This window comes from Streptopelia decaocto (genome assembly GCF_964273445.1).
Source record: "Streptopelia decaocto genome assembly, chromosome: 8".
Classification (NCBI taxonomy): domain Eukaryota; kingdom Metazoa; phylum Chordata; class Aves; order Columbiformes; family Columbidae; genus Streptopelia; species Streptopelia decaocto.
In genome coordinates, this window is record NC_138662.1 from 7,553,828 (window position 1) to 7,568,415 (window position 14,588).

The 14,588-nt window shown below is 52.0% G+C and overlaps 1 protein-coding gene across 1 annotated transcript in view; it reads left to right on the top strand.

Moving 5' to 3' along the window:
* Positions 1 to 14,588, top strand: part of BSN (bassoon presynaptic cytomatrix protein) — a gene marked incomplete at its 5' end in the record, with an annotated part of 91,754 nt that overhangs the window by 47,798 nt on the left and 29,368 nt on the right. The window contains one exon of the mRNA XM_082060003.1: positions 823 to 1,599. Within this exon, the coding sequence (XP_081916129.1) occupies positions 823 to 1,599 (777 nt within the window). The remainder of the gene's footprint in view (positions 1 to 822; positions 1,600 to 14,588) is intronic.

Sequence of the window (14,588 nt, forward strand, 5' to 3'; positions counted from 1 at the left end):
GTCTTTCATTTATCATCACTTAGCTAGGGAGCATTGTATTTTTCATTTGCATTCAAAAGTTCATAGTGTCGAGAGTGAAAATTACCTGTTTACTCCCTGGTCGGCACTTTGCCTGCCCAGCAGCGCAGATGCATTGTACAAGGAGAACCCGCCCCACACTGTCCCTTATGGGCTGCAGAGCCAAATTTTCGGGTGGGATATCACAGCCACCGCACTGATTCCCAAAAAACCATCTCTGCCAGCCCCAGGGAAACATTGGGCATCTGATGGTGTTTTTTCCCCGGGAAGTACCCGGTGGCAGCGTGCTGGCACTGGGGAGCATCGCAGTTGTACGCAGGCATTATAGCAGCATCTCTCTGTGGAGTGGCCCCTCCTGCCAGCCTTCTGCTCCTGTCTGAGGGGCCTTGGCTCTGGTCACCAAGCAGGAGCACAAAGAAATGTGCTTTAGGGAGATGGTGGAGCTGGGAGCCCTTGGAAAGACCCTTCTGCCCTGGGGGAGGCGCGAAACGGGCTGGCTGACAGCAGAGCCTCGTGGCAGCAGGAGCTTCACAGCAGAAGCCTTGGGAGCAAAGCAAAGCTAATTAAAGCTTTTGGACTGACGTGTTGTGCCGTGGCTACCTGTGACAGACAGGGGGGGTCTGTTTGCCATGACTGTGAGATATTTTTCATGAAGAATGTGGTGCTGAAATGTGTTTTTTCAGGGGTTGGTGAATTGTTGCTCTAGCTATGTGGGGTTTGTTTAGGGGAACTTAAGGGTGTGCTGGGGCTGCTGGCCATAGCCTGCCCACCACTCACTACCCATGTCCTCTCCTTGTCTCGCAGGTACAGGAATGGTTGTGCTTGAACTGCCAGATGCAGCGGGCGCTGGGGATGGACATGACCACCGCTCCTCGCTCCAAGAGCCAGCAGCAGCTCCACTCCCCTTCACCGTCCCCCTCCCACTCCCCGGCCAAGCACCCACCGGGTGCGGATAAAACCCCTCCAGCTGCCCGTGCCCAGCCTCCCGAGCAACCCAAACCTCACGCCGCCACGCCGCAGAGGGAACCGCATGGCCAAGGCCAGCTGAAACCTCAGGAGGTGGCCAGGTCCTCCCCGCAGCATCAGCAAGCCAAGCCTTCCTCCTCTGAGCAGAAAAAGACGGTGGGAGACCCTGGGGTGAAGCCTGCCGCCCCGGCCTCCGGTGCTGGAGCACAGGAGCAAGCCCAGGAGGGACTCACGGGGAAGCTCTTTGGCTTTGGGGCATCCCTCCTGACCCAGGCGAGCACGCTCATGTCGGTCCAGCCAGAGGCCCCACCTCCGAGCCAGCAGTCTCCTGGCAAAGTGCCTCCAAAAATTGTCTTCAGCGATGCCAGCAAAGAAGCTGGTCCCAAAGCTGCGGGGGCTCAGGGCCGGGCCGGTGCTGCGCCGACGGCAAAGCCGGGCAAGCCGGAGCAGGGTGTCAAGCCAAAGGAAGTGCCGAAAGTGAAGGTCTCATGCCCCCTCTGCAAGGCGGAGATCAACGTGGGCTCTGGTGAGCCCCCCAACTACAACACCTGCACGAGCTGCCGGCAGCAAGTCTGCAACATGTGTGGCTTCAACCCCACGCCTCACCTGGTGGAGGTAAGGGGGCTGGCGGGGGCAGGCGCCTTCTGAACTGGGGTTTGGAGCTTCCTCCTTGCTTAAAATGGAGAAAAGATGGTGCATTTTCCTTCAAAGGAAAAGCCTGTAAGAAGCTGCTGAAGCCTGGTCTCTGCCAGGTGAAGCCAGAGTGTTGGAGGTTGTGGTCCTTCATCTCTTGAAGGAGATGGATTTCGTATCTATACACTGATTTCATGCTAGTTTCACAAGAGGAGTGGAGCGAGGGGTGGCCATTGTTTGGAGCACCCCCAGCAGTGCCTGCTGCTCCACAGAGGTGTCCAAGGAGTCAGTGGGCAGGGTGAGGAAATAGAAACAGGTCGTGTAGGTGCCAGAGTTACCAACAAGCATCCTCCTCCTGGTGCTGCAGAGGGACACCTGGCCAGGCCTGGGAGGAGGCTGGTGGAGAGTGTTCTGCAGCTCCTGCATCCTTGGGTGGTGAGGCTGTCAGGGAGCTGACATGGAGTGGGAAGGTGGCAGGACCTCAACAAGAGGATTTCAAGTCAGCTAAGGGCACATGATGTCCTATTGGATTTTGCTGCCCTCCCCGGATGGAAGGACCCTGTGCCATGGTGCCTGGGACAGGACCGGGGAGTGGCTGAGCGGAGGGGGGATGTGGACATACCCAGGGTGTCATTCTGATGTGAATTGGCTGGGGATGGTGCAGCCTGCTGAGATGGAGTGAAAGGAGAAGAGAAGGAGGCTGAGATGGTCTCTGAATTGTGATGCCCGCCCAGATGATCTTCCCAAGCACTAAAAAGGCACCTTATCCAGCTCCAGCCACTGATGCCTGGAGAAGAGAGGGGTGCAAATGGGGCTCAGCTGGAGCATCATCCTACTCCCCCTTGCTAGGCAGAGAGGGAGATCTTCCACACTTTAGACAGGTTAAAGTCTAGACCCTCAGTCCCTCCTCTCAGGTGATTTGAGACCATTATGAGAGGCTGCACAGGGCTTTTTTCTGAAAGTGCTGCATCTCGCAGCCAGTAAGGCACAAAACCAAAATCATCAGCACAAGGAAAAGTTAATGGGAACTTTAAATGACCAGAAGTAGGATTGCTAATCTTGGCTCTGTTCCACAGTAGGTAATTACATTTTATGTCCCTAGCTCCTCCCTGCAGTTTCAATTACACCCAGTAATTTTCTCCTCTTCCTGAAGCTGCTGCTGTTTGTGACAGAGGAGAGCCGCTTTCCCGGCATGGTACACAGCGTGTGCGGAGGTGTAAAGCTGTCAGATGGCCACCTCCTTGTACATAATGCTGGTTTTGACTGAAATGCTCTGCTTGTTGCTCCTACCGCTGCCTCCTTCCCACACTGAGGGCTTGGGTGAGAAGAGAAGGTGTCCAGGGGTTGTGTGGTCCCTTGGGTAGGGCTGAAGCCCCATGTTGTCCTGTCCTTGGGCAATGATGTGTTTCCAGGCTTCAGAAACCTCATGGGTTGATGTAATGGCTTTAATGTGCTCCCCTTGGCACCTGCCTGTTAATTAATTAATTAGAGAATTAATTTGGGGTCAGGTTGTGCCTGATAACATGGTACTCTCTGCAGGTTCCATGGAAAGGTGACCTCTCCCCAGTGCTTGTCTCTAGGGTCGCTATCTGACACCTCGGATTAAAATTCAGATTTTGAAGGCTGGACTCTGTCTTGGCTCCCTCATCTCTTGAGTAAATGCTTTTAGACACCCTTGGCAAACTCACCCTTGCACCTGTGTCCATCTTAGGGTTTCTTGCTGCTGCTCAGCACTGTGATATCCATGTGCTTTAACACGGAGTGAAGCCCCACAGTGAGGTCTCACCTGGGCTTTGTGATGTCTTGGTTTTTGTTTCCCTTTGCAGAGAGTCATTATGCAGCTCAGAATGGATGCCTTGGCTTACGGGGTTTATTTCCGTAAGAGTTGAGGAAGAAATGCAGCACCTGAGCTGTGAATGTTCTTGATGGAAAATTTCTGAGGAAAGAGAAACATTGCAAGATCTGTTATTGCATTCAGGCTTTAGGTTTGCTTGATTTGAGAAAATTGCTCTGTGGTCTGATCCTCTTTTTGCCCACAGCTCACACAAGCTTGTTCCAAGCCCTGAGATTCACACAAATACCAGAACTTGCTCTTTGAAGTAGTGAGGCTTGATCCATTAATTGCTTTGTGAATTAGGCCCTTGACTGCTAACTGCCCTGGGAAGCTGTGTGTGAGCTGATGAGGAGATGTGAGCTGAGGTCAGGTGCGTGCAGAGGAGTTCGAGCTGGGGGGAGAGAGGCAGCATCCTCAGCACGGAACGCTGGAGCCTGGGCAAAACCTCCAGCCCGGCTTCAAACAGCCCGAGTTGCAGGGAGGGAGAGAGCATGGGCCACTGTGGCCTGGTTTTGGGAGGAAGGATGGAATTTTGCAGCAAAACAGCGCTAAAAGAATCTGTTTTCTGCAAATAGAGTTGTCATCACTGTGAGCAGCGGTAGCTTTGTCATGGTGTTGGAGGTGGGTTGCATGTGATTATAGTTTCACAGTAAAACTGTGTAACCATCTTGGGAGGGAAAGAAGCCCTAAATAATGTTCACATGCTCATATAGGATATGTATTTTCACTAACTAGGTCATCTTCACTGCCAGAAGCACTCATGGACTTGTGCTGAGGGAGACTGCTCTCACTGTGCTGGTGTGGGCTGTCACAGCTCAGTGGGAAACATCACCCGAACCAAGGCTGGTCCTTGTTGGGGGGCTGTGTGATCCCAGTAATGCAATGGGAGCCAGTGGCCACACTGGCAGCACCGCTTCCCCGGGGGAGCTCAAGCTTCTTGGTGGCATCATGCAAAATGCTGTGGGTGAAGGGCAACCTAACTCTCACTGACCCTGATCCTTCAGCATGGGCTCACCTCCAAATTCATCACGGCTGTTGAGGAATCATCCCTGCAAGTGGCTAAGGTGGATCTTGGAGGGAGTGTGTGGCCAGAGCAGGTCTTTGGGAAGGGGAGCTGCATGCTTGGAGAGACCTTGTGAGATGCATTAGCCTGCGGATGGAGGTGAGACCACGTCAGGGTGTTGCATGCTGCTGGAAGCAGAGCTCCTGCTGCACATCCATGTGTGCTTCTGCTGCGTGCGTGGGCCACCAGTGGGACGTGGCAGGTCCCAACTAGTTGGACACATGGAGGGGCACATCAAGAGGGGCAACTGGTCAAATCTCTGGGCTGCTCTCAGCAGCAAGGGGGTGTGGGAGATGTTGCTGTCTGGCAATTGCTGTTATGAAATAGGGAGAAGAAAACTGAGTGAAATGCAGGAAGTGGGGAGGGCTTTTACCCCTATCTACAGCCCTCTAAAGCTTCTGATTTCCCTGGAAAGATGCAATATTACTTACTCATGGTATTTTCGTCCCCCTCCCACTCCTGATCTAAAGATGGAGTTGGAGGCTCCAGGTCCTTGTCATCCCATCCCACCTTCTGCAACCACCTGGGGAGGCATCCAAGGAGCTACCTCCTCCCCAGCGCTTCATTCAGCCGAGCGCACTCAAACCTAGCAAAAGAGAAGAAAATACTAAAAGAGCTTCTTTTTCTGTGGACTCAAACAGCTGAGTTGTGTAGGTGCCAAGCCAGCAAAGGCAAAGGTGACTTACAGTTCCCTCGTTGTCTGTGCGCTCCCGTGGGCTGAGCACTTGGGTGCTCTGGTCCAGCTGAAGGTTGCTCCTAGAGCATCCCACCTGCAAGCAGCTGGGTGGTGCCTCCAAGCCCAGAGATCCAGGAGATCCATCAGCCGAGCTGGCTTTCCTTTAGCCCTGGGTCTCGGAGAGCTTCTGGGCATGGTCAGAAGATGGTGGTGAGGACTGGGAGCCTAGGACACTTGAAGAGTTCAGGTACAAGCATGGCATTTTGGCAGCACATCCCAGGAGAAGCACATGGGCTGTGGTAGCCCATGGCTCTGAAGGTTGTGAATGACTAGCAGAGAGGAAGCCCAAAAGTGTGCATGACCTCCACTTCTCTTGCTTGCCTGCCACGGTACACGTTACCCAGCTTTAAATAAGTTGTTTATGTGAATTGCCAGAACAGAAGTACAGGTGCCCGGAGCTTCCTCCCACCTCATCACACCTCCTCCAGGAGCCAGCTCCTGGGAACAGCACCATGAGCTGTTCCTACCAAGTCAGAGCTGGTGCTTTGGGGCTCTCCCAAATTCCCTGCAGCCTCAGCCTGGTGACATGCAGGCAGGGAAGAGGTTTCCATCAAGGTGCTGAGCGGTCTTACCTGGGGTGTAAGGAATCACAGCTGTTCACAGCCTGGTTTGCCAAAGGATCAAATGATCCGGCAAGAGCTGGCTTGGATTGTGATTGCCCTGCTCTGCACCATGCTCTCCCAGTAACCTTGATGGCCCCAGGGGTTTTGTATTGAGGCAGGAATGAACTATGCATGTTGTGTTACTAAATAAGCATGGCGGGATGCCCCTTTGCCGAATTAACTAGCCTGAAACAGGAGCTGTCATGAGTTTCATTGAAGAATGCTGCTGATCCCTGAGTGCCAGGTCCTGACCCCCAATGGGTGCCTCACCCTCTGGAGGGTCCTCTTACTGGTTTTTGATACCTACCAAACTGCATCCAGACCACAGAATTGCATTTTTTTTTTCTGTGTTATAAAAACCGTACTTTTTACAATGCTTGTGTTGTCGTGGACATGCTGTGTCTCACTGGTCAATGCTATTAGGTTCCTTTTTATGTGCCTATGAAGTATGTATATGTTATAACACGTGCATTGTCCTGCATGTGATATCACAAGTCAAGATGCAGGGGCAGCATGTGCTTGGGTCTTTCATGGAATGTGTTTCCCTTCCACTGCTCCCCTTGTACCTGCAGCCGGGTGCAAACACAGAGCTTGTGAATCGCTGTATCAAATACTTTCCAGAAAACACTGAGCTTCTCTTTCCGTCGTGGTCCAAGTTGTGCTGCTGGGCAAAACTGTGCCCTGAGCAGAACATCTCCTCGGGGCACGGTGCAGTGTGAGGTGCTGACGCCGCGGATGGGCTGATCCTGCCCTACTTGCAGGAGCCACTGCGGCAGCTCCTGTTCTCGGCTGCGGGGAGGGACGCCTGCGGAAAAGGGAGGTCAGTGAAATGGATAAAAACTCCGGCAGCCAAAGGATGGATTAGAGAAAGGGGGTGCCAAGGAAAGGGTTTGTGCTGAAATCGTTTTGGTGGTGGCACGTAAATTTCATAGAAGGGGCTAAAGCAAGCAGGGAGGAGCACTGGGCTCCTGCCCTCGCTGCCGTGGGAGCTGGTATCCACTAGCCCGTGTTGGACCTCTGGTGCACCATGTCCCCCAGCCCCTTTCCTGGGGTCTGTGCACTCCCTGGGGATGTAATTAGTCAGTAGCTGCTGTTCGCAAAGAGGATTAGCTGGGGTGAGAGCGTGCCGCCAGCTCAGTGCTGTCCCGGGCTGGCGTCTGGGGCCGTGCATGGCTCCCGGGCACCCCCACCTCCTTGCGGGGGCAAAGGTGGGATGGAGGTGCTGTAAGAAAAACCTTCATCCTGAGGTGCAGGCAGAGCCCGTGTTGGGGATCCGGCAGCTCGCTGCCCCCGAGAGCCCTGTGTCCTTCCTCCACATGATGCTTTGTGTGTGAAACCCTTCTCAAAGAGCCGCCTGCCTGCGGTGACAGGGCGGATGGGTGACAAGTGGAGACGGATGCTTAAAGTTTGCAGGCATTATTTTTCCTTAGGAATCCAGGTCCTCCTATTCCTACTGGGCTCAGAGGGCCAAAGGGTACTGATGGACATGCTCTGCAGCCTCTGGTGTAGCAGGCAGCAGCTGTTGTCGGTCACCCCTTTGACATTGTTTTTCCTGAAAACCAGAGTCCTGCAACGATGACTGGCAGGGTCCTCAGGGCTCAACTGGATGCTGACGACTGGGTCCCCTCTTGGGGGACAGGAGGAGGAGCGAGGTGCCACACTGAAGGGTGGGCAGGGTGTTGGACCCTGGAGTTTCCTGCAGGAGGAAGAGGGAGCTGGACATGAGAGCCATGGAGTGCAGCAATTGCTGGGTTTCTCCTGAATTTTTGTGTAGAAATCGTGACTTTTAAAAAATACCCCAACCCCAGGGGCATAAATATTCAGGTCAGTCACATAAACTTAAGTCAAACCAAGCGCGCTGCTAATGACAGGACGAGATGGAGTCAGCTTCGCCGCCATGAGCCCTCAAATCCCTTTATGGGATGGTAATTAACAGCTTGCTGTGACTCAGGAGTTTTCTGTGCTGCTTAACCCACTGTAATTAAGCCAGCTTCTGTGGCTGGGCTGGGCGATGCTGGGCTCCCTGCAGGCTCCCCTGTGAGCCCGGGGGCTGAAGTGGGGCTGGGGGTCAGGGTGATGTGTAACCTGGCAGATGAGTCTGAGACAAGCACGGTCCCATCAGATGGGGATGACACACAGTGCCCACAGGTGTCCCACCATTGCAGTCTGTGTTTCTGTGGCTATTGCAGCCCCTCCAGACCCTGCTGCTGTTTTTTCTGCAGAACACCGTTAGATTTTACCTCTGCAGACTCTTGTCTTCTGCTGCTTGTGTCTTTTGAGGTTCTAGGACTACTCCAAATGCTGGGGTTTGCCTTGCTGAGCCTGCTTTCAGCTTCCGGCTACTTAGAAAATTATGTTAAGAACTACTGTTTGTTTCTTTAATCAGGAAAAAAAAAAAAAAAAAGAAACAACAACAACAAACCACAAAAAACCACAAAGCTCCAGACTCCTTTCCTCCTTTAGATGCAATTATATTATTAGTAGACAAATGTCAGCCCTATGTGAACCCTGCTGATTAATTATTTTGGAGGAAGCCAATGCCCATGCCTGCAGATTGTTTTCAATGGTTCATAAAACCAAACTATAAATTCAGGGGGTGACAGTGGCTGAGCGAGGTAGGGGATTTCTGCCTTCCTCGCTTCTAAATGAAGATGTATTTGAAGTGAACGGTGCTTCCCCGATGCCAGGCTGGTTTTCCGGAGCATATTTGCTGTGCCCTAGGACTTGGAGCTGCTGCCTGTTGTGTTGCTGTGCTCCTGGGCTGGCAAGCTGCCTGGGCCGGCAGTGCCAAGGTGACAACAGCCGGGGTCACCGAGACCCCCAGGCCAGTGTTCTGCTAGAGACCATGTCTTGCCAGGAGCTGTAGCAGCATCGCCCACCACTGTTAGCAGCGACAGGAGCCCAGGGAAGGGAGGCTCTGCCCGTTCCTGCCGTGGTTCGGGCTGGAGCGCTGCTGGTATTGCATTAGGCAGCGGCGTGCATTTAGTTCTGCAGTAATTGATGGCGAAACGTCATCTGTACAATATTGATAATACTGTTTCCTAGAAAGCATCAAGGAATAGTTTAGTGAAATGCTTTTTGCCCATATAATGTGGATAGGTCTTCACGCCAGCTCCTGTTCCCTGTTAAGCTTTGATTGCTTTTCCCAGCAGACACTTATTTCAGTACGTGTTGCAAATCTGAATCTGACTGCTGATGGTGTTCTGTCCCTGAAACTTCCATGGCACAGACTCATCCTTCAGAAACCTGCCCGAGACGTCCTCGAGGAGATGGAGGGGACTGTGACCTTGCAGCAGGGCTGTGGAGAGACATACAGGGCTATCGCTGTGAGAGGATTTGATATTCCCACGAGTCGGGTGCTGTGAATATTAAAATTCAACAACCTGGGAAGGGCCTGAGTAACTTTCCATCTCCCAGCAGAGGTTTCATAGTTCAAAGCCACTCTGGGAAAGACTGAGAAAAGATCAATAACTGCCCTAATGCACCTTGTTAGGGACTTTCTTGACCTTGAGAAGCTTTGAAAAGAGCCACTGTTGTACATATGAAAGGCTGAAGGCAGCAAAAATAGGTGAAGTAGGAGCATGGAGAGGAAGTAGGACAAACCAAAGCTGCTGTAGTGCTCTATGGATATCAGAGGGGGTTTTATAAATATGTGCTGGAGAGCAAACAAACCCAGTTCATTCACAAAATTTGGGTGTACCTGGTTCTAGCACAGGATTTTCTGCCTTTGCTCTTTGAGTCAGACCCTTTGGTTTTTGAGTCCCTCAAGGAGACCCATGGGTCTCTGCTGATTTGGGCAGTGTCACTGAAGCCCCCTGCTGTACCAGCCTGCGAGTCGTCTTTGGAACTTGTCAGATGAGCCCCACTCACAGGGAGCTGGTGCAGACCTTGGCAGACACCTTGTTCAGGAGCTGGCAGGGGGGCAAAGTGAAGGGTCCCCATGGCATCCTCCTGAAGGTGTGCCAGGTACAGCAAAGAGCCTGGGATGCTGGAGGAAAGCAGGGTAGGAGGAATATGACATTAGAGGGGAGGCCTGGGGACTTTCAACGGGACAGAGAGATCCTGGACCCTCACTCCTGCTCCTGTTGCATCTTGCATGGAATGATCAGTGGCTAAGGAAGTTCTGGAGCAGTTTCCAGTGCAGGGACCAGCACCCAATCAGCAGGTCATCACCATCTGGCAGAGGTAGTGGTGGGATACAAAGATGATGAGGGATCTGGAGCATCTTTCTTATGAGACAGAGAGAGCTCGGTCTGTTCAGCCTGGAGAAGAGAAGGCTGAGGGGGAATCTCATCAATGTTTATAAATATCTCAGGGTGGGTGTTAAGAGGATGAGACCAGACTTTTCAGTGATGCCCAACAATAGGATAAGGGGCAACGGGCACAGGAGGTTCCCTCTGCATATGATGAAAAACTTCTTTCCTTTGAGGGTAGCAGAGCCCTGGAAGTGGCTGCCCAGAGAGCTTGTGGAGTCTCCTTCTCTGGAGACATTCAAAACCTGTCTGGACAAGATCCTGTGTGATCTGCTCTGGTGAACCTGCTTTAGCAGGTATGTTGGACTGGATGATCTCCAGAGGTTCCTTCCAGCCCCAACCATTCTGTGATTCTGTGTGGGATCAGAGGAATCTGAGCTGGGGATGCTCCGTGGCCTCCAAACATACTATGTAGGATGACAGACTGCTGCTCAGCTTGGCAGGATGACTTGTTGGGGACTGGTGTTGGACACAGTAGCCTTGACTCTCGAATCCAGGCTGCTCTGTGAGGTGCGTGGGCTCCTGTGTCACCAGCAGCCCCTGCCCTGGAGATGGAGAACATCTCCCTATGGCAGATACAAGTCTTACCAAAACAAGAAGGTCAGAGGGGACCTTTGGAGCAATGTGCTCTGAGCAGCACCATGGGGACAGACAGTGGATGCACACGGTTTCTGGGCAGGTACCAGCAGCAGACAGAGAGGCTGGTGGGACTGTATCAATCAGTTTCAGTCTGAAGGTGCAGTGAGCAGAGAGAGAAATGGCTCTTTTTGTTGGAGATGGTGAGAGGATTCAGATGCTCAGCTCCTATTCCCACCCCCTGGGAGGTGGCACAGATTATCCTGATGTGCGCACAGGCCATTATACAACCTGGAGCTTGCTGCTTCCTTTTTCTTCTTATAATGCGCCATGTTAGTGCTCTATTTGGGAATGTGTTGGGACACTTAATCGAGCATTTAATTGACTTTGTAACACTGGCTTTCTGAGTGGGTTGAGGGGGAGGCAGAAGAGATGCTTGGTTTTCCAGCTGCAATGGGAACATCTTGGGCTGACTTTGTTGGTGTTGATCTGCCTTCCAAAGCAGCAGTTTCTCCTGGCAATCCCAGTGGTCTTTTGCAGTTCTGTCCCACAGTCTTTAGTATCTGTAAAGGTCCATGGAACAAAATTAGAATGAGGAGAGAGTGAGACCACTGTCAGTGAAGTGTGTGAACGTGCAAGGGAAGAAGCCAGCGACGGTGCTAATGATGGCATTACCAGCTGGATTTGCACGTGTTGGGCATGGGCATCAGTAGTTCAGGCCAGGCTCTTGTATCCATTTCCACATCAGAGCTGTTGCTGGTAAAGCCCAAGGTCAGGGCAGGCCTGTGGGGGTAGTGCAGCCTCCTGGCGTTGGAGACACATTGGTCCTGGGCTGCTAAAGCAAGTGCAAACTTGCATGGTGGTCAGGTTTGCAGCCTTCTCCAAGGGCCAACAGGACCCAAAAGGCAGTTTTATGGTATTTTTGGTTCAGCATTCAGTCCTTGCCATGTGCTGGGATGCTGTGCTGGTTGTCTCTTGCTACTTAGTTGAAAGGGAGATATTTCACAGGGGTGGTTGGATTTCTGGAGGTGTGAGATCCTCGCAGAACCAGGTGCCCACATGACACCTCAGGGCAGGTGATGGCTGGCAAAACTGTGGATGCTAGAAAATGTATTATTTTCTAATTTATTTAGACTTATTTTCTGCTTTCCCAAAGGAAATTCTTGGGTTGACACCTGGGAACCTGCACCCCACTGTGCAGAGGAGTTGGGTACCAAACCTTTACAGGCATTTTGCCCCCCCAGGGGCTTCAGCTGCTTCTCTTTCTGTTTAAAAACCTTTGCACACCTGCTGTCAGGGCATCCGGGCTATTCGATCTCGTGGACCCTGACTTCCTCCGTGTGTGTTTTATCCACAGAGTAGAAGAGGAAAAGACACATCCCTGCATTTTCCACTCCCTGTTCATTTCCCAGCTTTCGGTGAACCTGTTCAGTGCAGAACATGATCTCTGCCCCTGCTATTTAAACTGAAACAGCTTTGTTTTCCCATGTTGCTGCTTATTGTTGTTGTTGTTGGTTTGGTTTTGTTTTGTTTCTGTCGCATGTGAGCAGTGGCAGCTGCTCTGCTGGGCAGAGCAAAAGCCATACTGCAGCTTCCTTGCTGCTAAGACAGGATTTCTTATAATGCCTGATGCTTCCATAGTCTCATTTTTCACATCAGGCTGGAAACCAGCTCCTTTCCAATAATCAGAAGTGTAGGAGGGATTAGTGAGGAGGCGCAGTTATTAATGTAAGTGATTGTAATTATAAGAAAAAGCATTAACATAGATGCTTGTCCTTGATCCTACACTGATCGCACTCTTTTGCATCTTTGATTTTTATCCCATTTCTGCTCTCATGAGTGAGTGGAAAGGCTTGTCCGGTGCTTGGGCTGCTGCTTGTTGACATTGTTGGTGATCTGTGAGCTGGTGCCTGTGTTCGGGGCCAGGGGAGCCCCCATCTCTCCTCCTGCATCTGCCTTTGCTCCCTGTTATTTCTGGCACCACAAAGTCTGACCTGCAAAACATTGGTGACAACTCTGCTGCAGTGTCCAGGTGAGGGGGGTGCTCCCTGTCCCCACCATCCATCCCGCACCGCGTGGCCATGACAGAGTTTGGGGGGCCCTGGGGGTGCGAAGCCGGTGCCTGCAATGGCCTCGTGTCCCACCTCCCCCAGGGTCAAGATGTGACTTTGTGGGGGCAGGCAGCCGCTTTCCTTCCTACCCGCTCACCCTGCTCCTGCTCTGGCCTTACCCATAAGTAAATGAGGTTAGCCCAGGATGCACTGCAGAAGGGTCTGATCACGTAGGCAATATTTAGAAGCCCTGGGGAATAAAACACTCCATCAAATTGTGATCACTCCCTGAGAAAGTGGGGAATTTGTAGAAAGCGTCCCTTGAGGAGCTCACCAAGCAGGGCAGGGTGCCAGGGGCCACGCTGGGGACGGCTCCAGGGCTGTGTCTGCTTTCTAAGGATATTGATTGCTCTAATAGAAAATGTATTTCTCTCTAAAAATTTTCCCATTGTGCAAACACCAGCACCAAAGAGCAGAAAATAATGACCCTGGGGACAGCTTCTGCCGTCCTGTTTGGCTCCTCTTAGGCTTGCCAGCTGTATCATGTGCTACCATAGGTACATTTGGGTAATATCCTCCTGTGGGGTCTGGTGCATCACAGGCTGTTGGTGAAACAGTTCAAGGTTTTGTTGCATCCAGATTATCTGTAGAGTTATTTGGTGATTTGCTAGGATCATTTCTGAAGAATTCCTTGGTTTTAGCCCATTATCCTTTTCTCCCTAGTTCAGCTGGATCTGGCTGTAGGTGGGAAATGTCTCCGTCCCCCAGCACGGGCACGGAGGGAATGCCGGCGCCTTGCCCTGTCCCATGTTCCCCCACACATCTGCTTGGGGACAGTCACCTCCAGCATCGGGGGTGACAATGGGGGTGCTGCCTGCAAGTGGCATCAGTGTGGGTGCTCTGTCACCCAGTTAATTTTCATTTTAAATCCCTCAAATTTTAACAGTGATCCCAGCCAGGCATAAGAAACTGGATGAGAAATGGGCCACAAAATGTTAGTTTAAAGGGGAGTGTAGCTGCGGTTTTGCCGTGCCCTCTGGAGACTGTGAGTGGGAGCTGACGTGCCTGTCCTCTTGGAAGAGGACATCCAAAATTATTTATTGTTTTTACTTCACCAAGGGTTTCTAAATATGTTGCTTGAAATGGCACCTAGAGAAGTGAGATCTTCTAGAAAGGATGCAAAAGTAAGCAAGCCGCTAAAGGGAATGCTGTCACATTCTCTCTGCATTAAAGAGCCCTCCTTTTGGGTGGGTAAGAGGTTGGTTTATGTCCCTGGTGGTCCATAGTCTCCTGCTCTCCCTGGTGTGGTCCCAGCAGAACATGAACACCCTTCTCTGCCAGCACCAGCTGCCACGGGAGCTGCGGTTCCCGGGGAGCCCAGAGCTGATGTGCCCCTGCCCGCGCCTCGGGGAGCGAGGGACAGACCAGCTTGCAAAGCTCTGCCTGGGGAGCCTCCTGCGCTGGCGGGAGGGAATAAGGAACTTATTGTTAAAAAATGGCCCAAATTCTCTGTATAGCAGAAAGAAATTGGTGGGGGTTGGGGGGGAGGAGCAGATGTGTAGCCCGGTGCTTGACTCGCCACCCAGAAGAAATGCTTTTCCCTGCTGATGCTATTCCTAGAGCTGAAATTAAAAGCTGTTTAGGAGCTCCTGGAAACGATTCCCCAACAAAGCAAACTGTTTCAGCTAATTAAGAACCTGATGCAAAAGCCTCAGGTAATACTTTGTAACTTAAACAACTTTCTGGGGTGTTTGGAAGAGAAAGAATTACAAAGGCGCAGCTGCTGGCATTGTATTTTCTCTGTCGATGGAGGCAGAGACCTGGGGGATGTGGCTGGGGTTATTGCAGGCTCCCCT